Source organism: Opisthocomus hoazin, chromosome 2, assembly GCF_030867145.1.
Source record: "Opisthocomus hoazin isolate bOpiHoa1 chromosome 2, bOpiHoa1.hap1, whole genome shotgun sequence".
NCBI lineage: Eukaryota > Metazoa > Chordata > Aves > Opisthocomiformes > Opisthocomidae > Opisthocomus > Opisthocomus hoazin.
The window spans coordinates 33,354,353-33,381,136 of NC_134415.1; the positions used below are offsets into that span (position 1 = coordinate 33,354,353).

At 45.3% G+C, this 26,784-nt stretch overlaps 1 protein-coding gene across 1 annotated transcript in view; it reads right to left on the bottom strand.

The window, feature by feature from the left end:
• Nucleotides 1-488: 488 nt before the first annotated feature.
• EHD3 (EH domain containing 3) overlaps nt 489-26,784 on the bottom strand; it is a 29,160-nt gene continuing 2,864 nt past the window's right edge. Inside the window, exons 2-6 of the mRNA XM_075413128.1 lie at nt 22,037-22,213; nt 16,980-17,077; nt 4,323-4,735; nt 3,161-3,325; nt 489-1,644 (exon numbers count right to left, since the gene is read on the bottom strand). Of these exons, the coding sequence (XP_075269243.1) occupies nt 1,117-1,644; nt 3,161-3,325; nt 4,323-4,735; nt 16,980-17,077; nt 22,037-22,213 (1,381 nt within the window). The 3' untranslated portion in view covers nt 489-1,116. The remainder of the gene's footprint in view (nt 1,645-3,160; nt 3,326-4,322; nt 4,736-16,979; nt 17,078-22,036; nt 22,214-26,784) is intronic.

The following is a 26,784-nucleotide window of genomic DNA, read 5'->3' on the forward strand; positions in this document are numbered from 1 at the left end:
CAAGTGTTACTGAGTGGCGGGGAGGAAGGTGGGTGAAGGCTGTCAACATCTTGGCTATATTTGTGGGGGCACAGGCAGCACAGCAAGCTCTGCCCGCTGCCCCGCTGTGTTCTCTGCTCTTGCAATGGACCATCTACCTGACAGCGCAGGGTTTTCATCATCAGCACGAATGGGACCTGGTAGCTTTCACTGTGCACTATGAGTGTAACCCTATTGCTTCACAGGAACGAAGCTCCACCATCATTCAAAGTGAAAATGCTATCCACTGGTCGTGAAATGTTCGGTGAGCCTGGGAGGGGAGCTCCTCCCTTCCAGCCCGCCTGGTGTCTGTCTCTGGTGCTCCCTCCTTCTGTTTCCCTTGGTGGGGTGGTTCCTTCAACCACGCCAGCAGAACAAATCGACCCTGGGGACTGAATGGGAGGTAGAGGTGTTTGGGAACTCTTCGGTGCCTGTCCCACAGCGAACAATGAGGAACTCCAGCTGCCCAGTTCAGAACTGTTTCAGATTTTATTTATTTTTTCTTTAATGACAGGGAAACACTTGTAAAATTTGCATCTAACAGTGAACTGAGGTTCCTAAAATTCTTAACTCTGGGATTGAGTATCTAGTATTTTAGTGTGGGCTTATGTTAATTAGGAAGTGCTCTTTAGTTTGGCAAATAGCTTAGAGATCTTGTGGTTTCCTCTTCACTATCAAGATCTCAGTCTCCTGAAGTTTGCAAGACCCAATGAACAGCAGAAGGTGCAGCCCAAGCTCAGGAGTGATACTGGCTGTTAGCAGATTTCTACTGGTGCCTACTCCACTCTCAAAAAATGCAGCCCATTTCAGTTTTTATTCCGCTCCTGCTTATCAGATTCTCCTAGTCTCAACATCCTTTCTTTGCCTTCATATTTACAGACTAGACGTTAGAAAGCAGGGACATTACACTGGAAGAGTTAATTGCATATTATCATGAACAAGGATTGGACATTTTTGTTCTGCTTTAGTTTTTTCCTTCATACAGCAAAATATGTATAAATCTGAAGGTGATCTCACATCTAAAGGTATAATTTAAGTAAACATGTTTTTCTAGATCTTTTTTCCCCTTCCCTTTCACTCTCCCCCGTAACCATTGCTTCACTCTGTTATTTTCCTTTTGGATGGAGGGAGGAGATGGGAAGGGAGCTCATTTGGCAGCTCATGACCCTCCAACTTGACTTTAATGAGATGATTCGCCAAGGCAAACTCCTCATCATCCAGCATGCCATCTTTGTCGATGTCAGCCAGTTTCCATATCTTGCCCAGCACAGTGTTGGGCAGTTTAGACCTTACCATCTCCTTCTTCGCATTGGCACCAGTTATTTTACCATCGACAGGCGAGAGTGTGTAGAAGATCTCATCATACATGGGCTTGTCCCTGGCCACCACCCACTCGGCATCATCAATCCCTTCACCAGCGCCTTCGCCATAGCCATGGCCAAATGGACCATGCAAGGTGCCCTCGAAGGCTCCTCCCTTCACCATCTGGGTTGGCCGCTGTGACTCCTCCTGGCGTACGAGCACCATGAGCTGGGCAATGTCATTGGCCAGCATGTCTTCCACGGTCTCCAGCAGCTTGCTCTTCAGAGGCTGGAACTTGCTAAAATCCTGGGCTTGCAACTGATCCTTAAAGTGGGACAACATAGCAAGAGGTGAGTGACGTGGCTGTGCACAGGGCAGTAACAGTGTAGAGTGGGATACCTGTCTGCCATTTGACTCAAAAACTTGCTATTACAGGAGAGGGGTGGTGAGCTCAGCGTTCCCTCCTCTCATAGCCCTGCTTCTCAGCATGGGATGAGGTCTCCCTGGCTGGCCTTGATCTTACTTAAATCTTCTTTAAGCCCTACAGAAATCTCAGCTTACAAAGGGGGGCTTGACATGGTACAGAGAGGGCAAATGGTTTACTCAAAGGCCCAGATGATGGCTGTATGCAAATAAGACTCTTCCTTTCCAAGCCACATAAAAGCAATCTCCTTGAAGACCAAACTGTTCAAGGCAAACTGGTTGTGCAGCTCTTGCTGCAGCCTGTGCTCTGCATTCCCTCCCCCTCTGCACCCTGGGAAGGAGGTGCCACTCTGGCAAAAGACTATTTTACTCATCATTATGCAGTGCATCTTTCAGATGCCATAAAAACAGTAGCATGTGTGTAAAGAGGTGAGCATGTCTTTACAGCATGGCTCAGTTTCTGTAATTTTCACAGCTAAGCAAAAGTGCTTTGAGCAGGGCCTGCAGATAACTCTCTTCTAAAGACTGCAAAATGACCTACAGCTTTATCCTTCACCCTCTACTTGTTAAATCCACACTACTCACTCCTACTGGATTGGTATAGTTATTTTTAAACACCTAAACACACATTTTAACAAGCAGTGAATGGGATCTTCTATTGGACACACTTCATAGATCTCATTCCCAAGAACTTACAGAAAATATATCCCCCCCCAAAAAAAAGCAGATGCTGTGTTTTCCATAGGGAGCTATTAATGACTTCAACAGCTAGCAACTCGGAGCAGGTTTCTGCTTGGACTGCAGCCACGCAGCAACGCAGAAGTGTCCAGCATTGTTTGAATATACAATATAAGGCTCTGATCCAAGGTCCTTTGAAGTCTTTGACTTACATAAATGCTGGGTCAGGTCTCAGCTCTGCAGAACAGAAAACCTGCTCCTCTGCTTAAACAGAAAAGGGGCTTTAAGTTTTCACAGCCTCCTTTCTCTCTTTCTAGAAACAGAGTGTGAAGTAGAAGACAAAAATACAGCTCTTGAGGAGAGGGGCATAGGTAGGCTTTTCAGGATATAACTTTCCTTTTAATATACACTAGCAGTATTCTTAGGCCTGAAAAATCTGGAAATGGAACCTCAAATGAAAACCGAAGAAAAATAGAAGAAATAATTTGCTGTAAAGTGCTATTCAGGCAAAGATTTGAGAAGTGAAGGCAGCTGTAGCTGCGCATGAGCGCTACGTGCAAAAAGCGTTCGTGTCCAAATATAGTCTGCACATATTTCAAGGCTCATTTCAACATCACAGCAGGCCTTTCCCACAAGCAACAACAATCAATGTCTGCATGGCTTCTGTCGTATTCCCTGTGGTTACTCTAATGATCTTTCCTTGGATGTCTGGTGCTCCGCCCAAAATGCCACTGCTTACCTGCATCTTTCTCAGATTAGGGAAGTCTCCTGGTGAGATCTGATGCTCCCGTTCAATCCGGGCATAAATCTCTCCCAAATTGTTAACAAGCTCTTTCTTTTTATTGTCTTTCCCAAACATTGAAGGCATTTCCTTCTTTAGGGAGCTGATGATGTAGGCATGGACCTGAAGGGCATTAAATGATATGGAATGAAGAAGTTGAGTATTAAAGAACACATCAGAAAATTCTTCCCAGCAGAGAGTATCTGTGCTTAGGACTCAACCCCATCTTGTCCCACCCTGAAGAGCAAACTCAGCTTCTCAGCTTGCCTGTACCTACTGATTATCGCTCCAGTGCTCACTGCTGCTCAGCTGCATGCTCTGGCTGTGCTGAGACAAGGTGAAGACAGCATACGCACTTCCTGGAGGCACTGGTGGTGTGGTGTGTGTTGTGTGGTTTTTCTTTCTCCTTCCACTGGGCATGGCCTTCCAGGGAACAGTCCCTTTCCAGTCCAAACCAAACATACAGGATTAGGAGCTCTCCAGACTTTGTTTAATGTTTTAATACAAATACTAGTACCTAACTTTACATGACATTCTGGCTTTTTTTTTTTTTTGAATGGTGGACCAAGTGTTTTTTCTCTTAGAAATAAAGACCCTTGCACAGAAAGCTTTTTAGGTATCTCTTCTCAATTGATATGGGGTTCTTCCCTGTATACTGGTGGGCTTCAATATTCAGTGATATAGCAGGCTTATTTGCCGTTCTTGTGAGTCTCCACCTCCTCTGCATCCATTTTAGCCAGGGATCTCTCTTGGCTAAGAAAGTTTAAGGCAAAAGACCTAGAGCTTATCAATTCCCTTGGTGTATGATTCCAACATGCTGAACTGGTCCTAATTCTCCAGTCGCTACTATAGAGCAACTGCTTTCCAGATCCCTTCAAGTGCTATCTGCTTTGATCTGTGGCTTTCATCCTCACTCTGGCCTGTCATGATTGACACACCAAGCAAAGGAGGTGCTTTCTTCCTTGAAGTACACAGGACTAATCTGCTGGGCCTGAGTGAAATGAAAAAGAGTACGATTCACCAGCTTTGCAAGCCAAACTGGCCAAAACCACTTCCCCACAGCCTGCGTACTGCAGACAATCCAAACAGAATGCTTGGGTTCTTCTATGTCAACACCCACCTTGGCTAGCCGTGCTCGCTTGATGAGATCGTTCAGCTTCCTCAGGGCTGCATTGCGGGGCAGGCTCTGGATATCCCTGAACAGGTCCTGCTCCTCTGCCTCAAACAACTTGCGGTTGTCGGGGATGAGCAGCGGATGGGACCAGAAGGAGCCAATGTAGACCCTGATGACCTCAGGAGTGTTGACGATCTTTCCCAGGGACCACATGAGGGCACCGTACACCCGCATCAGCTGTTGAGTCTCTATCTGGTCAGCCTTGTTGAGAACAACTCTCATCTTGTCCTCATGGTTCTTCAGGGCCTTGATGACTTCAGAGAATTCATCAGAGATGTCCAGCTTATGCGCATCAAAAAGGAGAATGATGCGGTCAACTCGCTCTGCAAACCACTCCAGTACAGCAGCGAAGTCATAACCTGCAAGGGGTGGAGGAAGAGCAGAGATGCGCATGCATGGAGTAGAGAAGCCTGCTTGCTGTACCTGAACTATGCCAGCTGAGGGTACGCTTGCAAATAGGAAGCTTCTCCAGTATATCAGGTAGTTTGATAAAGGAAACATGAAACATCATTCTTTGTCCCAAAGAAGGTGAATATGAGGCACTGTCCTTCACACTGAAACACCCAAGATGCGTACCATTAAGGATAGCTCTCATCTTCTCCACATTAAGAGATCACCTACAGAAGTCCTGAACTTGTGCTACAGATGCTTCATTCAAATGCGTCATCATGGGGAAACTGCTATATTCAAACAGCTAGTGCAGAAGTCCTGCATGTGGCAACAAGAGAGGTCTAGCTTCTGAAATACTGGCCACCAGCATAGCCTACAAAGGCTGTAGAAAGCTGGATAATTGCAGTACTTGCATCCAGACTGGTTTGAAATGCACCTCTTCACTCCTTAGTAACTCTCAGGTCTTGTCTAGTTGTGTGAGACTAACTTTGTCCCATCCATTTCAAAACTTGGGATGCAAATAACCTGCTTTACCTGAGTAATTATCCTGTCATACCTGCACAAAGCAAAATAATTTACTTTGCTAAGTACTTGATACTTAGAAGATGCATTGCTGTGAACACCAGAGGTAGACTCAAGCTATAAACAGTGGGTTCAAATTTCACATGCCTCAGAACTAAGGACAATGGATGCACAGTGTTAGACTTGGGTCCATCTCCAGGCAATAGAAGGCATGATACATCATGTGTGTGGAGATGCTTTTAAAACAACAGCAATGACAGCATCAAAATGACTTTCCCTTCTAGCTCTGTGGTGTTTTTTACCTCCTTTAAAGAGTCACTGGGAGACTGGTGCTCTCCCTCTGCTCTTTAAGGCTCTCTTATTCTGTGCAACATTTTGGTTATCTGTGTTGCCAGTGCTGCACTCTGTTAGAAGAGATCAGGACAGAGCATATGCTATTTGCATTCAAATCCTTTAGCATGCTATTTTAGTCTTGGCTTTCATGAATAAATGTATGATAATTAGTTTGGTGATTTTTTTTTTTTTTTAACTTCTCCTCCCTCCCTTTTTTTCTTTTTCTTCCTTCTCTCCAAAACCTAGAGGGCAATCGGTGCATCCTAGTCTTCAGATCAGAACTACAGATGGGAGGACTGCTGAGCTCTGATCTTGATTTTTGCCACTGGCTTTTTCTCCCTTGTGACTAAGCAAACTGGTGTGAAATCTTGGCTCTCAAGTCAAGAGGAAAGCCTATGTGAACTTTCTATTCAGCTGGATAAATTGGTATTAACTGTTTGCTACTGAGAACTTTTATACAACTGCAAAGTATTATTACTGGGCAGTGTTTTGCTGTGGTCAATTCCAATTTGCTCCTTACAAGAAAAGGATGGGGTGGGAAAGAAGTGAGCTTGGATGTGGATGGCTTGCCCTGCTTTCTTCCATGGGATCTACAGAAATTGTAGATGGAGGAGATAAATGTTTGTCCCACCAGTGGCTTTCTGCTCTCTCAGGACACCAGTGCTGACTCCAGCAGCAGCAAGCGATGCTGAGCCCTGCCTCTTTGTTCACCTATGTTTGATGCTGAGAACTTCAGAGAATTCAGAATTGGTATTACCTTTGGCAGAGGCCTGCTGAGCATTCAATATATTATACTGATATCTGTGTATCTTGCCCAGTCCATGTTGTCTGACCTCAATAACAATCACAAGTCAGACCCTCTTACAATTGAAATAAACTTGGTCCTGCTTGTTTTCAGATATTAACAGCCTTTTAACCTGAGATGTTCTCACTGTAGGGAGCTCAGCTCCGTGGGTCTAACTGCGTATCTGCTGTAGAGCTGTGCGTGCTGACTCCTTCCCAGATTGCACCAGGAGACACTGGCAGCAAGACAGAGTCAATGCCAATAACTCACTTCACTTGGAGTGGGTTCAGGCTATAAGCTGTCCCTCTGCAAGCAGATCAATGAATTTGCAAATGGGGACTGCGTTCCCCCCCACTTCCTGACTTTGCAAAACACAGCATGCACACCCACACCTAATGCTCAGTCCTGCCTGGGCTGTACTGGAAGTCATCTAGCATGGCAGCATAGTTTATTCCTCGTACACAGCGCTACACAGCTTGCTTTTTCACCATGGAAGCAATGAGTCAGGGTGACTTTGTTTGGACATATTTGTGCATTTAATCTCGTCAGATCTCATTGACTGGGATGCTTTCTTGTCAAGCTGGCATGTGTTTGAATTGCACCATGACTACTTCTTCCAGACTTTTTCTTGTGGGGATCAAGGAGGAAACAGAGTTATGCTCTCTAGTGCACCTTGTAATACTACAGTGATGTCCTGTCACAGATGGTGTGGATGGTTTCCCGCTGGTATTAGAGGAACAGCCCCTGTTAGCCTCTTTGTGTGTGTTAATAGGGGCTGGGATGAGGTGCGGAAAGTGTCTTCACTTGACACTCAGCCCACCTTTTAGTGATTCAGTAAAAGTGGGGACTGATTATTTTAACAAAAAAAAGGGGGAGGGGTGAAGAAAAACAGAGGCGAAGGGTGGTATTGTAGTTTTGGTATTGGCAGAGGACTTGCAAGACTGACTTTAGCCCTTCGATCTGCCTGGGTCTCGGGGTTTGTCCAAAAGTATCTTTAGGTACTTGGCTCTGTTGATTTTTATCACGTGTCAAGTCTGGGTCCACAGTAGCACTTAGAAGGTATCTGCTCTGTAAGCCTTTCTTCCCTATTTGTGAACAAAAATGTTGCTCTACCCAACAAGGAATTAATGTCTGCCTAGGCCTTTTGTACGTTCCCAGCTGCTACAGTAACATACAGCAAGTGTTGAATGTCCCTGTGGACTTCATTAAAGGTCTAGATTGATTAGCAGACTTCTTTGCTTGTTCAGAGATATTCTCCTGACAGCTATCCTGCATATCTCCATTAAAGAGAGAACAAAGCCCTGGGGAGTAACACTTGGTGGTGTTTTAGAACAGTCACAACAGCATGGATTCACGTGCATCCTATGCTGGGACAAAGGCCCAAGCCACACGTTCCTCTTGTATGTCCTGCTTGCTTCAGTGGTTAAGGGAACGTGAGAGACCTCTCCTGTTGGTGCCCAGCTAAGCAAGAAACATCTCCGTGTGCAGCTCTTCACAAGTCCTGATCATGCATGCATCCTCCTGTATGGAGGTAGTTGGCAGGAAAACTAAGGTGTATGTGTATTTATTTTATTCTTAAGTGACAGATTACTTTAGAGGAGGAAAGAAAGGAAAATCATCGTGAATGTTGTATTGCTGCTTAATGCACAGTAGGACATGGAAAAGGCAGGTGGGACAGACCTCTGTTTACAACCACCTACTTGGAGTCACTGAGTGTGGTGGTGGTGTCTCACACAGGCAGGTGCCTAGAGAACTGCCATAGGGGTGATTCATAGGCTTGACTCTTTAGTTTTTCTTTTAGCGTATAAGAGTATATTGCTACTAAAGCATTTGGATAGCAGGGCGACAGTGTAAAACTCTAAGGACAAGCTATTAATAAAGATGTTTAAAAATAGGGTCTTAAATTTGTATTTTAATGTTTAGTTCAGAGCTTTCATTTTCAGGAGACTTTCCAACAGCATAGAGAACTCTAGATGTTTTGTCTGACTCCAACCAGAGCTGGAGGCCATCAACACTTGAAAACACATAAAGGTTATTCTGTAACTAAATCTAAGCATACGGCCTCACTTCAGTTCCCCTCCTGCCCCTTTTTTATTTCACAGGTGCATAGGGCCTGACTCTACTTTCTTCAGGCTAGTTTATTACAGTGTGAGCTTAGACCAAGAACTCATCTTGATCTACAGTTAAATTCGGGGTTTTCAAAGTGTCCCCTTGCTCATTCCACCGCAAACGTGTTATGTCTCTTTCTGCCCTCTCTTAGTGTTGTAGAGTGTTCCTAAAGCCTCTCTCAAACGCAACCAGTTGCTATCTCTGATTTGGCAGTGTTTCAGTGATGGGCAAAGCTATCCACATAAAGCACAGTTTTATTGTGAAGTTACAGGGCATTTGGGAAGCCGTTGCTTGCCAAAGCTTTGTAAATGCAAAACCACTATTACAGGGATGTTCAGACAGAAATGTAAAGGGGAGAATCTTCTGTTCACTAATTCCTGACTGCTTGTGGTTGCACTTGCATTTCTGCTGAAAAATATGATGTGTATTTAAACATTCTCTAATATCACTGATGCAGCTCCTTTCACAACCTCCAGATAAGGTGAACACGAAGAGAAAATGAATTCCAACCACACAGCACGAGGAGGACGAGATGAACATGATAATAACTTTATCAGATGTTTTTTCATGGGACAGATTTCCTTCTGACAGCATGAAAAGGACTCAACAGATTTAATACAAAGCTGACAAGTCAGCAGGACTGTTGGTGGATTTCGCCTACGGAGAAAAAATGATCTTGCAGACACCCTGTCACCTAGACTCCATAAAGCAGACTGGCTTAATGAATACTTGTCTGTGCACTATTGGAATACCTGGCAGCACGCATTTCACTAAGATCTGGCAGGATTATGCAATTGCGTTTCTGTCAAGTCAGACCAGGCATGATACAGTCTTTATGCTGACTGTGGGAAGATGGATGATACCCAACCCAGCACAAAACCTGCCTGGCTGTAACATTTTTAAGCCAATTTAAACCAGCAATGAATCTGCATGTTTTGGTTCAGCATTTCTCACCATGTAGCTACACTGGTGGTTGTTTTTTGTTTGGTTGTTTTTTTTGTCTGATAGTAAGCTCACTACTGGATTTCCTGTCTTGTGGAACGTGGCCACAGGTCCTGTGGTGGTGGAATTCAGGTGGGATTGAAGGGGCATAATAAGATCAAGAAATGCTCAAAAACCCAAAGCTGCTGCCTTGCACTAGTTATCTTGCAGCTTGCTGTCAGTACTGCTTAAAACTGTGTTGCTGTTCTTAGGAATTTATCTTTCTTACTGAATTTTAGTTACTAAGAGCTCCCTTCTAATCCTTTTAAAGCTACTATTATCCAGAGACTGAAAATCCACTAGATTGCGGCCCTCTGTAGGGCAGAGTTTTATGGCTGTGTCCCTATTTCTCAACTGATAGATTGGCTCAGTGTGTCTGAGGGCAGCATCAGAAGGTGGGATAGCTGGCATAGTGAACACTGACTGCCTAGAGAGGCAGCAGCTCTTGGAGATGAAATGAGTGTCTATTCCAGGGAGCTAATGACTTGATCTGAATTCTTAAATTGAACAAGAGGGTTTGGAGGCTTAGTCTAACTGTTAACACTGATGTCCTGTCCAAAAGCCTTTCAAAGTTCAAGGAAGAAGGCGATATTATGGCAAAACAAGCAGGCAGCCAACATTGGAGGGGGAGAATGTGCCAGCAGGGGCAGGTGTTACCCAAGCGTGACAGATGGCTTTAAGTAAAAGAGAAGGAAGGTGACATGATGGTCAGGGGAAGAAAGTAAGGGGAAGTGAGACATCTCTCCGAGGACACACAAAGCGAGTGGGAAGCAGGGTGGGTGGCTGTTGTGAGACCCAGGGAGGGATGGCACAGGGGAGAGAAGAAGGTGCTGGGGAAGAGCATGAGAGATGAAACAGCTGGGACTGAGTGGAAGAACAGTGATTTGGGCAAGTTTCTTTCAAGGTGATCAACATGTCATAATTTCTAAAGCAGGTCTCAGCTTGCCTATCACTTCTGCCTTTGCCTATACTTAAAGAAATAATCTGTCCTGGAGTTGGTGATCCATAGCAGTAAGAGCTACATCCTCCAGCCAGCGCGATACATTTCTTCACCTTCAATACCATAGAACTAATGGAAACATTACATACATTTTGGAGACCTACAGGTTTCCAAAGCAAAAGCAAAAGGACTCAAAGAACAACAAATCTGCCTATGTTCTCAGCTAGGAAAGATGGGCTGGTGTCAGATTTCTAATGCTAACACTTACATTAACCAGTTCCCGGAGTGGCAGACTGTGGCCTTTTGCTTTTGTGTTGTTTATTACAAGGGTTTCAGGGCTGGGAAGCGACCTGGAGCCTGGCAGGGCTCTTGCTCTATGTCAGTGGAAACTGAGTGAAACCTCACACACTTTCAAGTCAGGTAGAGTAAAACTGATGAGAGCATTGTCCAGAGCAAAGCTTCCTTACAACAGCCTATTTAGCATCTGCACACAGCAGAACTTGTCCTCTTTATACATTTGTGTCTTTGTCATTTGTGACAGATGGACTGAGTGGTTCCTGGTACTTGGGCAAATCCTCAAAACAGTTCCCAGCCAGAGTTTGAGACCTCAGCAGACATCTTAATACAGGCCAAGTTTTCCAGAGAGGTCAGTGCAGAGCAGCACTGATGCATAGCTGGAATTCCAAGGAAGTTTTTGTTACTATAGTGTCCAAACACAAACTGAATTTTCCCAGTGCACATAGTTTAAATGTGGGGAGAAATGATGTTTGGAAACCTGGCCTGAAATGGCCATCAGTAACTGATAGCTGCTACCAGCGACCAGAAAACACAGTCCTTCTCTATTGTTACTCAGGATGCTGAAATACACAATGGGCATAAATAATGCAAATTGATGATACTGATGGGCATGACTATCTTTCCTTGATGAAACAGATACTTAGGATAGTTCTGGAGCGCACAATGGACAACAAAACAGACAAATTGAACAGCTGATCTAAAAATCAGACTTGTTAGATCAACTGCTCAAAATTGGACAAAATTAAGTACTTGCTGTATGTTAACAGGAGTGTGTGTGTGTGGGAAACAGCACAGCCCTTTCTATCCACGTTCAACTATTCATCTCAGTTCTTTTGCATTACTTTTTTTTTCTTTTCCAGTTCTGGAAATGTAAAACATAGCAGTATTTCCAACCCAAATCATGAGGACAGCACCTCACTTCTCACCCTGAACAAAATCATGGTTTGGTCTTCCCAAAACCCAAATATAACCTTGAGTTTTTGTTTGCATCCTGCTTTTAGTTCAGAAGAGTTAGGCTTGAGGCTTCACGTATTTCTACAAATAAAAAGGCCCAGAACTGTGCAGATTTTATGCTAATTTTTGCATTGCTCTTGGAGGAAGTGCAGAACTGTGTGACTGTAGGAACTGAGCCTTTCCGTGGAACTGACTGTGATAAAATCAAGAAAATTGGCAGAGCAGCTACTGCACTGCAGTAATAGAGGTGAACTGGGAAGTCAAAACTTACCAGTGCACTCTCAACCTCCCAGGCAGAGTGAAATAAAAAATATAAGCAAACATTGCCAGCGGGGAGTATTATAGCAAATATTTGAAATGCCTCCCTTTTAGAGGCTTTCAGGGTGGATGCTTTCAGTTGTGTATCATGCTGTTGCTAGCACACGTGACAAAACTCTTTAGAAAAAATATTTTCTTGTTGCCATTGTACCCTAAATAATGTTGCATGAAGTGGAAGAACATAAATTCCCCTGGTGCTTGCCTTTCCCTTTCAAGCATGGCTACTTTAGACACAGTCAGTCTGAGAGCTCTGTACTGCCTAAGACTCTGTTGTCCATTAGCATTTTTCTTCTCACTGTCCGGCTAGCGAGTGACTAAACATCCCTGGTGCTGCTTTCTTCCCAGAAGAGACAGCAAGGCTAGCATGTGGTTTCCCTGGCTATGGGAAGCCTGGGATTCACTGCAGCCAGCAGAATGGAACTGGGTGGAAAGCTGGAAAAAGGCTGGAATAGTGTGTACTGGAAAGAAAGCTGGTGGGGAATGACGCTGCCAGTCCTCACCTCCTGCCTAGGACCTTGTGCTCATGGCTAATGCGACAAAGGGAGGAGGTCACATATTTAGGGTGAAGATGAAGTGTTCAGGATATATTCAGGAAGTACTCCCCTGCAACAGGGATCAAATACAACTTGGCCAGGGCATCACGGAACTTGGCAGGCTTGGATCTGCTTGGCTCAGTGCATGTGTAGGTTACTGAGATAAGACTGATGGATAGCAGAGCATGTAAGGCTCAGCCCCTCAGGGATGGCCCCGCTACTGAAGCGCATGAGTTGCTGTTACCAGGTGGCTCACTTAACATGGCAGACTGCTAAGATGATGAATTATGAGGAAGTCCTAACTCCTGCCCTGGCTCTGCTGCACTGTGTGACCTGACCTGTGGTCCTCCTCTTTGTCCTCATTTATTTCAGTATGGTCATCGCTTTCTCATCTTCCCTCCCAGCAGGATGGCCTAGGCTCATTATATCACACCAGAACAGTGTTTTGCAAATGGACAGCATCCATATTATTATCAAATTGTCAAGGCATCCCAAACTGTGCTGCTTTGGTACAAATACCTCCCCTGCAGGCATCTCTGCAGCCTGCTGTTTCCTCAGGCTCAGCTGAGAACAAGAAAAGAAAGGAGAAGGACACAGAGTGAGGGACACAGCAATGCAATGACTAGTTCTTTACACGTGGACATAGATCCACACCCCAGTGTGTTAAATAAAGACCAGAAGAGAAATGGCTGCTCTCCAGGCAAGGATAATATAGAAGCAGTGAAGGTCAGGATGCTTCAGGCCATGACATCCTGGGAACACTTCTCACCAGGCCTGTAAATGAAACCTGTGTATCCTAGGGGTCTAGCTACCACACCTGTGACACCATGGGTGCCCACCACAAAGTGCATGAGTCACAGGAGCTCAGCAGGACAAACCACTGCAGGCAGCTCCTTGGCTCCTTTTTACCAGAGCCTGAGAGCAGCAGCGGAAGCTGTGTCAGTGTTGGTGATCTCACTGCATGCCAAGGGGATGTGGATGTCAGCTATGACAGACTGCATCACCCTCAACAGCTTGACAGGCCTAAACCTGCAGGTCTGCTACTGGTAGACTTCATGGGCTGCTCTGTTGCAGGAAGGCAGCTCTTAAGATCATGCAGTGATGCCCCAGAAAAGAGCCAGAACAGAGCTCTGTTTCTCAGGATTATACAGCATTCCTTGGAGAAAAGCTTGCTACCCCTTTGCAGAGCCCTGCTGCTGGCTACGTGAGGCTGACTGCTGCTAGCACCAACACTGGAGCACTGGTGCTTCTGCATGCTGTCTGTCCATCAGGGAAGGGATTGCATTATCTGTCATGTCAGTCTTTCCAACAGCAACAAGGTGGTGAACATAATTCACAGTTGAGTTCAGACAAATGAAAACCTTCAGAACCTGGTATTGGCCCCTGAATCATTCCTTTAAACCCAGTTTCCTTGTTCCTGCTCCTTGAAACATGGATGCAGTAACAGGAACAGCTACTGCATTGAAATTCAGGGGTATAAGGTGGCCCTCATGGGTTGCTAAGCTTTGGTATCATGGTATTCTGCTAAGCTGGCACTGTATAGATTAGCTAATGCTCTTGACGTCTAATGGGAGAGGAGACAGACTTGTGATGTTCCCAGTGAGAGGAATTTCCTATTTTTAGAAATGCTGCTGGTTCTCATGGGATGGGCAGGCTGGAAAGCCTGCCACATCTTTGCATACTTTTCCCCTCAGATTTAGGACAGAAAGCTGCTTTACTATCCACTCCATTCCCTGAGCTTGCATCACAGGTACCCCAGTCTATGGGTCTTAAAACTTACTACTACCAGACAACAAGGGTAAGAAGAGCTCCCCTGTTCCCAGCAGTTAAGAAACTTCAAAGTGTCTCTTGGGAAACCTCTGTAAGACTCCCTCAGGTCTTGCTTCATTCCCAAGTGAAATCTGAGCAGGCTGGGAAGGTATAGAAGGGCAGGAGCATTTTGTTGTGTCAGCAGTTTTTAGCACTGTCTTGTTTTCTGCCTAGAAACCACATTATTGCTCTATCTGCCTCCAAAACCAACTAGCTAATGAGGGAAGCTGGCTCGTAAGCTTGGTGGCAAAGGCGCCAGCCTCACCACTTTTCCCTACTCCTCTTCCACGGGAGCCAAGAGGTAAGCATTCCCTTTCAAACACCAGCTTCCTTCAGATAAGCTCAAGCCAATGCCTGGCAGCATCCCTTCCTAAACATAAGCACCTCTGCACTCTTTCGACTCTTTCTGCTCCCTGGGCTGGATCCCCTGCAGGCAGAAATTGCTGGAGTTCTGCCAGCTTCAACAAAGCTATGTTGATCTAAACCAGATGAGGATCTTGTCCTGTAGCTATTGAAAGGCCATCTGAATGTGGCCCACATGAGTTTCAAGCTGTCTCGGATACAAACGGTGACGTAGTGAGACCCCACCCACCCTGTCCTTTAACTCTTGTGATTAGGTCAGTTGACAGCCAGGTTGTGACAGCACCCTTGTCTGGCTGGAGGTGTAGGAGAGCAAATTCCTGGGATGGTAGGATGAGCAGGAGATGGCTGTGCTTCATCTAGAGATCTTGACTCCTGGCAAAAGGGTGGAGTGACCACATACTGTAGTCACAGGGCCAATGCACAAGCACTTAATTGCACTAAGGGCAGAAAAGTTGTTCAGGAAGAAATTGCCCCACATGCTGGGATGGGCTTCCAGTCCTACAAACTGGTAAAGCACGCAAAAGCTTACAGAATTGGGACTCCCCTTTAGCCTTCTCTGCTTATGAGGAACATTCCCTCAGCTGTTCCCAGATGTTTGGAGAGGCATTACTGGTTCAGGTCAAAGTGCACCAGTGACTTTCCTAACAGTGCACAGCTGTGCGTCTGCATGTTCTGGCATTGCTGGCACTTACTAGAGTAGCTGCAGGAATGGGACACCAAAGCCCACTGGGAGGCTGGTAGAAAAATTTTGCAAAAGGAGGAGCAAGAAATGCCAGTACATTTTGCAGGAGGATGAATTTAGTACTCGAAGTAACTGGAAAATAGGAAGAATCTTGCAATATATGTCAGGATTTGAACTGCTGAGGAGATTTGGGAAAGCGACTATGGAAACTTTTTTGGGGACTTGAAATGGGTCCACTTTGACTCTGTGACAATGTATTTTTTTTTCTTTAGAAATTACAATATTTCCTCCTAAGCAAGTTTTCTTCACAGTGATAGTTCCAAAAGCAAACTGGTAGCTTTCAGTGGCATTTTTTGACTGAAGAATGTTTACACCATGGAATATAAATTTTTGGTTATCTCCACTTGTAAACACTTTCTGCTGAAGGGAAGAATGCTTGCACAGCGTGTTTTTCAACCTTCTGATGAAGGCTTTTGCATCTTGTTACCTTTTGTAGACTGCTTGGAAGGAATTTATGACCCCCTAGCAGTGCAGAGACCCAAGCTGGCAAAGCTTAATGTGAGTTTTGAACTAACTCTAGCTGTCCTTTATAGCTTTATTGACACTTCTTTAGCTAAGGTCCCTGTGGTGGAAGATCCCAGTAAAACAAACAAGACCTAGCTCAGTGCAAGATGGCTGCTCAATTAAAAGAGAAAAAGAAGTTTCCACGAACAATTTCAATGCAAAGGCACATTACAAAAGTGGCAAAGGCATGAGTCACCAGGAATCACTGCAATATGGGAAAGGCCTCAGCATTCTGCATAAAGTCCATACTGATGAAACTTAACTCTGCATTGTTAATAGACACTGTGAATGAGAACTGATCTTCTCAAACCTGAACGCTGCAATTACTACTCTTGGCTTTCTTCCAATAAAATGATGCATAGCTATCAGCTTTGTCTAAGGAACCTGCAAGCAAAGTGAGCCATGCCACCACCACCTTTCAGAGTATGAAAATGCCTACAGATGTTAAGTTTGAAGTATCAACATGTTGCCCACTTCAGAGGATTGGCCTGAGACACTCAGAAGTTCATTAAGACCTTGTGCTATTCATCAGATCCATTTAGTGTCCCCCGGATTTCCAGATTGCCCTCTGCAATGAGGAACCCGGTGCCAATGGCTCCTAAGACCAATCCAGTCCTGGCTAGATTTAGGAAGCCTGGACAATGCAAGATACCTGCTAGGTCAACTGGAAAGAAATCAGGCTGATTGCCACGGGAGCCTTGCCTGTGGCTCATCAATAAGTCACTGAAAGCAAGTGTTTCTGCAAAGCAGATAGGTATTAATTGATTCTTTCTAATGGAAATCTGTTCCACTGCGAAATACTGGACTGTGACACAGCTACTGCTGACCCTGTCAGCAATCTTCCCTGAAAACATTCAAATTCTCTATAGCAGATTGCAAATCGAGTCCAAAGGGACATTGGTAAAGTCATGCTGTATCTCTGACAGGCTCCTACTAGTATTTCTGTCTACAGCTTATACACAGCTTGAGGTGAAACTCATACAGAATCCCTTTCATTTTCACTACCGTCGTTTGGAAGACTTACCTCTGCTTATTCTCTGTTTTTCTCCAGAAAGGATTCCTGGTGTATCAATGACACTGATGCTCTCTAACACAGGATTAGGTAGCTGGGCACAAACGAACCTGTGTGAAAATAAATGCATTTAAAATAAAAGCAAAAGGTACTTATGAAGTGCTGAACATCACAGGCATCACAGGACAAGCCAAGCTCATCTCATTTACAAGTCTTCAGTTGGAGCTCGGAGCTAGTCTTGATTTAAAGAAATTCCTTAAAGAAAGAAGCCAGAACCGAGGACTTTCTTTGACTATTTTGCTGCTTCTGGAACACGGGTTTCAGTCATGACCTATGAAAGGGGTTTTTTTGTGGCCCCCAAATTGTGAATTATTAATGAAAGTGTGGAAATCCAAATGTTTTAATTTGCTGTTTAGATTTTAGCAAGAAGTGGTATTTGTTTTTCTTCACTTAAGCGTTCCCCTGCAGAGTCCTGAACTCAAATGAACTGAAATAACTTGTTTTAAAAAAAAGTCAGCAAAGTTGTAGGATTTTTGTTCTCTTTTAAATCTGGTCTTAAACAGAAAGCGTGCTACTCTTGCACCACAGGCACCATGAGCTCTCAAAAGGTTGCTTAGTCTATCCTTCTGCCTCAAGGCACGATCAATCAGATGTTTGTCTAAAGTGTTCTTCAAATCCATAATAACGCAGACACACCAATATTTGCTGGGAGTCTACTCCATTACTTAATTATCCTTACAGCAAAACCTCTTTTTCCTAACATCTAATCTAAATCTTCCATGCCACAATGCTTTTCAGTCTCAAACACAGTAGATGTGGAAAATGATTTATCTTTCCCTTCTTGTCGCAATGTATACTGCAGTCATTCTGTCTCCCTCAGTCTTTCATCTAACGAAAACAGTTTGGGTTTTTTTCCCCCCCTATCTCTTTCAGTTCTCTCTAGCTGCCTTTCCAGCTCATTTCTAAATCCCCGAAGACGCTTGCAGCTTTCCTTTGGGTCCTCTCAAACTGCTCCACATATTTCTACAGGCTTGATGCCCCAAGCTGACATAGTACTCCAGCTGTGACTTTGCCAGTGGTGAACAGAGTGGATGGATTGCTCTTTATCTCTTACATATGACAGTTCTGTTTATGTATCTCAGTAAGATGTTTGCTTTTTTAACAGCAGTATGACACTGTTGAATTACATTCCGTTTGTAATTCACTCCTCCCCCCTCTGCAGCTCCATTTCTAAGTAACTGTTCTGTAGCTAGTTGTTCCCCATCTTGCATCTATGCAAATAACTGCCTAAGGAGAGTAACTTGTGCTTGTTCTTAGTGGGTTGCAGCTCATCCATTTCAGTTGCTGGTAACAGCAAAGGACAGTAAAAGCCTATCCACTTACGTGACTCCCGGTAGCATTTTATGGACAGCCTTTTTGTGATGGCATTCCAGACAGCTATAAGTATGTGTGTGTATGTACATATGCATATTAATAGGGTGGTGTGACATCCAGGCATAAAAAATGTGTTACTGTGGGAGGAAGCAGAACCACATACAGGATGGGGGTTAGCACAAGGGTCACTAGATGCAGTCAAGGCAGACAGAGCCCTGCAGCGCTCTGATGAGTGGCTGGTTCTGCTGAAGTCCCTGCAGCCATGAACTCTTCCAGGCTATGCTACAAATTCACCCCATTTTTTCTAGCTGTATGACTCCAAGGAAATTCTGACAAGAATGAATTCTCATGGGTTAGAGGAGTGTCTGCTCTGCTAAGCTGTCAGCTATTTCAGACCACATATTACAGACTCTCTCTCCCACATCCGCAGACAGGCAAGTGGCAACAGGGAGCATTTCTGAATGTGCGACACCTCATGTAGAAGATGGGGATCGGCTCGATTCTCCTGTGGAGTGCCAGGCATAGCAGCAGAGAGCAAATGGCTCAGGAGGTCACGGTATTCCCCTTTCCTCCCACCCCACGTCTGCTCTCCATTGTTAGAGTCCTGAGCATTCCTTGTGGTCTAATATTCAATGGCTCAGGCAAGGGGATTTTCCATCAGTTTCTCTAGGGAAAGTACTCCACAGGAGATTTCAGATACAAGGTCAGAGGCCAGCATGAGTAAGTGCATTCTGGCTCTGTTGGCAAGGCTGTTAGGCTGCTGCCATTCCAGCAGAACTGCAGGGAGCCTGACCTAATTCTGTCCAGGGCCATATGAAGGCAAGACCGTGGTGCCAAACTAGACTTTCACTACCTTTACAGGCAGAGCATGAGGGTGAAGGAGGAACCTGTTATCCATGATGTCTCCTGCTGTTGACAACACAAAAGCAGGACTGACTCCACCTTATTTTCCCAAGACAGACTTTGGGGGTGGAAGGAAACTTGCAATCAAGCCAATGTGATATGAAAGTAATGGCTAAGATTCCTGATTTTGCTCCAGGCCCTTGGTGCCAAACAAGTCCTCCTGATAACGAGGCACAACCTGTAATCTCTCTGCTGGGACCCATCCAGAGCTGGGGTAGTGCCAGCAGAGTTGGAGTGAGGAAAACAAGCCTTTCTCAATACTCAGAAACCCCCTGGGGCAAGGAGAAGAGGACAAGAGATAGGGCTGGTCAGAGCATGGTACTGCAGAGCTGCTATCCTTTTGGCCTTGGGCAGCTTGTCAGCCCTAGCTCTGCCCTTAGCCAGGAAGGTAGGGCTAGACACTCCATCTCCTGGGAATGAAGGGAGGGAGGAGACAGGCTCTGAGCAGCACAATTAGCTGCTGTCTCCCAGCCAAATCCTGACTGTACCGCTTTTCCCTTGGTTCCTGGAAGGCACCAGACCCCAGTCTCTGCTGGGAAGGGAGTACCATTCCTTCTGTTCCTTCCCTTAGCTCCCCTGGAATAGCAGGCTCCGCACCCCACAGGACACAGTGCTGTGGGATGCCACCTCTCAGCTGAGACCATCATGGTCTATGTGAATGCTACTGCCCTGTGCTGCCCTATTCCTTTCCACTGGTGCCCATAGCCAATTGCTACTTTTAACCACCCATGGATAAAGTGCACTTGTTCATGGTTGCTCTCTTCTCTCAGCTGAGAGGGGTGACTCCTGGAGATCACGTCCCGTCTCCAAATTTCCTACTTACAGCCTCCTAGCTGAGGTCAGCGCCCTAGTAAACATACAGCAGCAGCAAGATACATGCAAGGCAGAGACACCTCTTGCCAACGAGCCAGGCCCACTACAGGGGTAAGTGTGGGTGGCTTGATTCAGTCCAGTGGGTATACCCTGACTTACATCTGCTAAATTTCTGGCCCTCTGAGTCAATTCTTGCATGTGCTTCATTTCCTAATTAGCTGGGTATTACCACTTGCATTTTCAGCATTGTGATGCTCATACTGCTGAGCTAGTCCCCCTTAGCATGTCTTCCTGTGCCAGTTTAGAAATCATTACCCCTTTTTTTTTTATCCATCAGCAGAAAAGGGGTTAATTAGCTGTTGTAGCTACCTCCTGCACTGCTAGCAGGACTGCACTTCTGCTGCTGCAGAATCACTGCTGTGCCCCTGTGCCCTGCTGTCCTCCTAGGCACACACATGACTCTTTCCTCCTAGGAGAAGGAAGAGTAGCAGGCAAGTAACAAGAGCACAGCATGACACAGTGAACTAGGCTAATGGACACAGAGATCCCCCACTGCATTAGGAGCAAACTGCACTCAGGACACATCAGTCAGTCCAGTTCAGGAGTGTTTGCTTTTTTACCCTCCATGCCTGGCCTCCTTGCTCCTGACGTTGCTTCTCCTCTGCAGTGAACTGTCTGCCAGCAGAGCTGCTCTGAATGATGTTCTCTTCATCTACCACCTCCATGCTCCAGGCAGGCAGCCTGTTACTTTCTTAGGGCAAAGCAGTTTCCTCCCCTGGTGAGCAGTCACCTGACCTAACTGTTGGCCAGGTGCAGATGTTCTGGGCCCTACAAAATACTGAAAACATCTCAAAGTATCTCCAGTGCAGGACCATGTTGACATATTTGAATGATGAGCCTGTTAGTGATCAGATATTGCTTCCAGAGTCACCCTGAGGCACTGTGAGGTTCTCTGCATAGCAGTGACTCCAGCTAGGTCCCTTTTCTCTCATCAAGCTTCTCCCCTTGCTTCCAGGCAGGTCCCTTCCCTGTCTCACTGCAGCCCACACCAGCACTCCTGTGGGGTCAGTGTTGGTAGGAAATGCTACACTCTCTGGGCAGACACCCTAAGCTCAGAAGTTAGAAAGGGAGCCAAAGCCCAGCTGTCCTGTCTGTTTGGCTGACCAGCTGCCATGTTTGCAACATCTCCCACACTGTGTTAGAAGGGAAAGCGCTAATGAGGGGCGTAGTCAGACGGTTTGTTCCCATCTGCCTGCTGTAGCACAGTTTGTGCTCATCTAGGATATGGGTGTGTGCGGCTGGCTTCCTGCAAGGCCTAGATCCAAAACTCAGTATGGTTAGGCTAGGTCTAGGGGATGGAAAGGTTACATTCCTCATGTCACAGAGCCACTGCCCAAAGCCCCTGCTAGACCGTTTTTTTTTTTTACAGGAAAGACATTAGAGCTGTCATCAATTTGTGCCTGAAGTTACATGTATAAGACATCAGAATGGAGAGAGTCTGGTTTTGTTACAAGGGGGACATTCAAGCAATGTTTAAGAATGCAAGAAAGCAAATACGCATACATTGTGCCAGTTCCACTTCTCTACTGACTTCAATGGCTACATCTGCTTGGAGTATTTAATTTCAGGGAACTGAACTGATGGCAGAACGGACAAAGCTAGAAATACAAAAGCAAGGGAGAGCAAAGCGTAATGAAGATATTTACTTCTAGACTCCTACAGGATGAGCTTGACAGGCTGTGCTGTGTTGTTTGTTTTGTTTGTTCAAGTAAAATCAAGGTTTGTCCCACTTGAATTTGTTGATCTGCCCTTCAGTGAGTGACTGATGTGCACCCAGTCGGACTAGAATGGCTTTTCATCAGCCTTGTGGATGGGGAAAAAAGGTATAGTGTAACACCTTATCCCTCTAAATTGCTAGCTATGCTGCTTATTATGTTCTAGCTTTATTCTCCAGAGCAACTAAGTTCTCGAGTACTGACCTGTTCAAAAAGGCATTGCCAAAGGCGTTGAGTTTCCTGAACGGTTTTTTGGGATCCACCACCAACGCGTTTCCAGGAACGATTCCTTCCACATCTCCTTGCATAACTGCTATAAAAGAGTCAGTTGTAGGCTCTGGTCCAATTCTCATCCCTGGGAAATCCTGCTCCAGCAGGTACCTGTAGGCAAAAAAAACAGTGCCTAAGTCCTGAACAAGTTGTACAGAGGATTGCAGTGTAACTATAAAGCTCAAGAGTATGGATCCTTCTGAGACTATTTTTAGCACTGTCACTGAATCATCTGATAAGTGTCATGGTAGCTTTTCTACTCAAGATCTCCACAGTTAGGGCTTTCTTATTTCAGGTGGATTAAGAAATTGAGAAGCTTATAGCTGCTGTGAAGAGATTCTCATCATGTTTGATCATTTTGTGTATTTTAATCCTCAAGACATTTGGAACAGACTTAGCATAGCAAAGTAAAAACAGCCGTTCACTGCAATCGCAGAGTTAATCCCGAAACCTTACTGGCCTTTAGTGCCAATATCAATTACTTCATTGCTGCTCATTTAATCAGACTCATCCAAGTAATGTGCTTAGCCCCCAGTCCAAATCAGTCATTCAAATACCAACTTCTGTGCTTGACTGTTGAAACCTCAAGTCTCCCTTTCTGTGCACTTCTGCAATGCAGCTACAGGTCTGCAATACAAACTATCAAGCATATCGAGCATTAAGCATGTGGGTTGCAGAGTATATCCCAATATTTGTTATCAAACTGAATACCACAGTAAGCACAGCATTCCTTATTGTTTCCTAAGCCTCTGGCAGCCTCTCTGCAAGTATAGTTCGGCAAATTTCAGGGAATGATAGCCACCCTTGGGACTGCAGGGCTTTGACTAGGACTCTGCCAGATTCAGCCAGGGGTGTGCATGGGACAGTTCTCTTTGGCTCACGAAGTAGCCAAACGCCATCACTGAGGTCAGATCTGTCTTTGTGTGTGTGAGTGCAGAAAACACCCCACCTGCTTATCTTGTGCTGAGAACTAAGACCATTGTGTCCACATGGCTTGCAAAAGGGAACTAGAACTGATCTAGTGCTTAGTATGGGATGGTGTCAAACCACCTGATCTGATAATAAGCTCTGCATTGTTATATGAGGAACATTTGACTGCCAGGTTATGAAAGTTAGTATAATACCGTGCTGCTTGTTGGCAGCAGACAGCTGGCACTTCCTCTTCCATTGCTTTGACCTAATTTTTAGTAGGTAGAAAGTAGAAATATAGAATTCCTATGATGTTAAAAGTAGATTCAGGGAATGGGGAAAAAAGAACTGGAAAAAAGGAACAGGAAGAAGGGCTGAGGATTTTTCATGACTGAGACCAGTGTGTTTAATGACCAGCATTGGTTCACTCAGGTGAGTCTTACCAGAGAGGGTAAGTTCCTATGTGAGGGACTACAGGACCACTAGCCTGCAGGCTTGTGATAACTTTTTTGGGGTTCCTGCTTTTACCACCATTTTAATAGAGGTAATCACCATCCAGTATTTTAGGAACAACAAAAAATTGTAATTGTTCAGCAGGGCTATTTTTTGACACTGTGTCAGCAAATGCCTCTTCAGTTCTCAGTGGTCAAGGCCAAATCAACTGGATCTAGAATTAAAATAAGCAAGGGCATGGCCAGAATACAATGCAAATCATAGCTATTTGTCTGGCTTGGTATACATTAAAGAGAAAGGCTGCAGCAAGAACAACTCCAGCAATGATATCCATAATAGCTTTAGGAGCTGACCACCTACCTAATCAGTATTATATCACGTATTTTCTTACATCTTTTATCCAAAGTGATTTCCAAGTCCTGTGTTCACCAGACTGTCACCAGAAGTGACTTCTCTTACTGGGAGCAACTCTGAGATGAAACAGCAGCTGTTTAGCAGTTCCCAAAAACCTGAGATAATCCAGGAAGCATTCCAAGAAGTGCACAGCCCTCTGACCTCCTACACTAGGGTGAACATCCTATCTACCTAAAGCCTACGCAGGGATTTCCAAAACTTTCCTGTAGAAGTGGGTCATTACTTAAAAGCAGACTGCAGCTAATGCTGGTGGGTGCCACCTCCCTGGCTGGTGATCACAATACACCTTTCTAGCAGCTACGATTAACTTCTCTCTAGCTTGAAGCAGCTGAGAACAAGGAGGAACCACTTCTCTCCCACCAAGGGCTCTGTGGACTATAATACGAATGTTCTTGGCTCTGTTCCCTGGAAAGCTCTTTACATTGAAATAACTATTTGCTAAGTTAGAAGCCACTTGGCCAGACTCTGGAAACTAAGCTCAGTCCTCCTGGATGGCAATTCAAAAATGTTAGCCCCTGGCAGACATGGCTGCGATGCTAGTCACTGCTATTTTCTCTCCTCCGCTCCTGCTTTGTACTTGGTTTTGGTCTGACATAGTATATTTAAGAGTGATATACAGATGGGCATTCACTGAATCCATAGAAATAAATCTTTGAGCTCTCCCTTTGCAAATACTAGAGAGAAAAACAGACAGTAATAACAATTGTCAAATACAACAAGTGTAGTGTTTTTAAGAAACATCCCTTACTCTCAAAGCCAGGTCACAGTCTTGCCATAACAATAACCTACTTGTTTTTTTACAGGTTTTAGATGCACATGTAATATGATAACTTTTGAGCAACAGGAGAAAAAAAGCCTGAAGGTTTTGTTTGTCATTCACAAATAAAGCTTCTGAGAAAGCCTAAGCAAAAGTCCTGCATATAATAGCAATGCTCCTCCTCCAGCCAGGCTCCTCAAAAGAATTTTATCACGGCTCCACTCAGCTAATGTTTCAAAGCATTTCTGTGTCCATTTAAGTCTAAGACTTAAAAAAAAAAGCAAAACAAAACAAATCAACCAAAGCAGACTCATATAGAATTAGCTACAAGAGGAATTTTAATTGACTTCATGTGCAACAAGTGGTATGAAATCAGAGAGATGAAGATTTGCACTGCCTAGTATCACAGCATCTATTTTAAGTAAGGTTCCTCTGGGAGATTTGGGTATATTGTGCAGCAGGGTGTCCGCAGCACAAGAATGTTATTGTACACAGGACAAATACAAGGGTATTTATTGACACTTGTCTGAGGGGGTGGGGAGAGAAGGCAATTCTTCTAGGCAGTGATGCCAGCTGCCTCTGCTAACAGAGGCAAGCTACAGAGCACATGCAATTGTCATATTTGTGGGGATTTCTGGGAGAGGAGAGCAGCAAACAATGGCTGTGGAAAACTGACTGACAGTGAGCAATTTCCTCTGCCAGTGCAGCATGCCTTACTCTGAGCTGCTGAACGCCTTCACAAGCCTGGGCAGTGACCTCCAGGCAGGTTGGGGAAGCCTGCAGAGTGCCAGGCAAGGGGTGAGCTTTTTTCTAAATGGCCAGTCTGCTTTTTGGAGGAGCATCTGGAGCTGATGTGTGGCTGTTTGCCCCCTTTCAGGCCTGTCCCTGCTCCTGGTGGGGGACAAGGGCAGGAAAGCTGCACTAATGCCAGCCTAGCTTCAGGTAGCCTTTCCCAGGCAGGTTTGGAGCAGCGCAGGAGCCAGGCAAGGTGATCCCAGGCTCTCCAGGCAGGAGTGCTGCAGGATGTGGGGGAAGGCGCCATTTGCCTGTGATGAGTCATGCAGGAGCAGTGCAGGATGCTGTGTGTGGCAGCAGAGGTGATGCAGAGCAGGAAAGGGAAGAAGGGCAGAGCAGGAGGAAACAGTGACAACTGCCTGGTGCAGGCAGAGATGAAAGGTTCAGGGTCACATGGGGAGGCCACACCAGAGCTCTGCGTGTAGCCTGTGACAAACAGTCTGGAGAGGCCAGGGCGTGTAAATGATTAGCTGTAGGAGGAAGGGGTGGCTACACCAGAAAACCAAGCCATGTTGACAGTTAGTAGGGCTCTGGCAGGCTTGTTTATTTTATTAGCAGGATGACTGGACAGAAGCCAGGATTATTTTTAGAAAAGACCACAGAATCTAAGTTCATTAGGAGAGTAATGTTATGTCCTGCACTCCTACCCTCTTACAGGAAACATAAAAAGCAATAACGTGACAAAGGCAGGTTCCAGAGACATCCTGCTGTGGCAGTCAGATATTCCCAGGTAGAGGTGTTGCCTTGCCCTTGCCATCACAGCCTTTCAGACCTTGGCCCTGTGGAAAAGCCTCAGTCAAATGTATGCTGAGGACAGCAACGGGAGTGAATGAGAAGAGAGGATACAGCAGGAAGCAGGCATGGAAAAGCTGCAGTTAGGGACACTCCATCTTTCACATGGCAAAATAAGGCTCCATTCTCCGAGTCCCTGAAAGCAGGGGAAAGAACAGCCTGGTTCCACTGAAAACAAGCCAATGCTCTGGTCTCGCTACACTGGCTTTAACACACAACTCACCTCCCTCCTCCCCGCCTCAGCCTCTAGGAACGTGTCTTGCTGCTGACCTTGACTGCCTTCTTTCTGCCATCAGACCCTGACAAGAGAGCAGCCTCACTGCAAGATGCTGCAGCTTAGGCACTTCAGAGCCTTGCATTTCCTTCTCATTTCACCTCAGATTGCCCAGTAACAAGGAAAGATGTCTGGGAGACAAACACACCTCAGGTAGGTGGCTAAGATTATTTGTCCTTTTTTAAAAATGGTATACTGGGATCGAGTTCTTTCCACACAAGTGTTTAGTGGCACTAAGTCATCTCCCTAAATTGCATGGCATTATGAGCAGGATGCAATCTAAGTGGA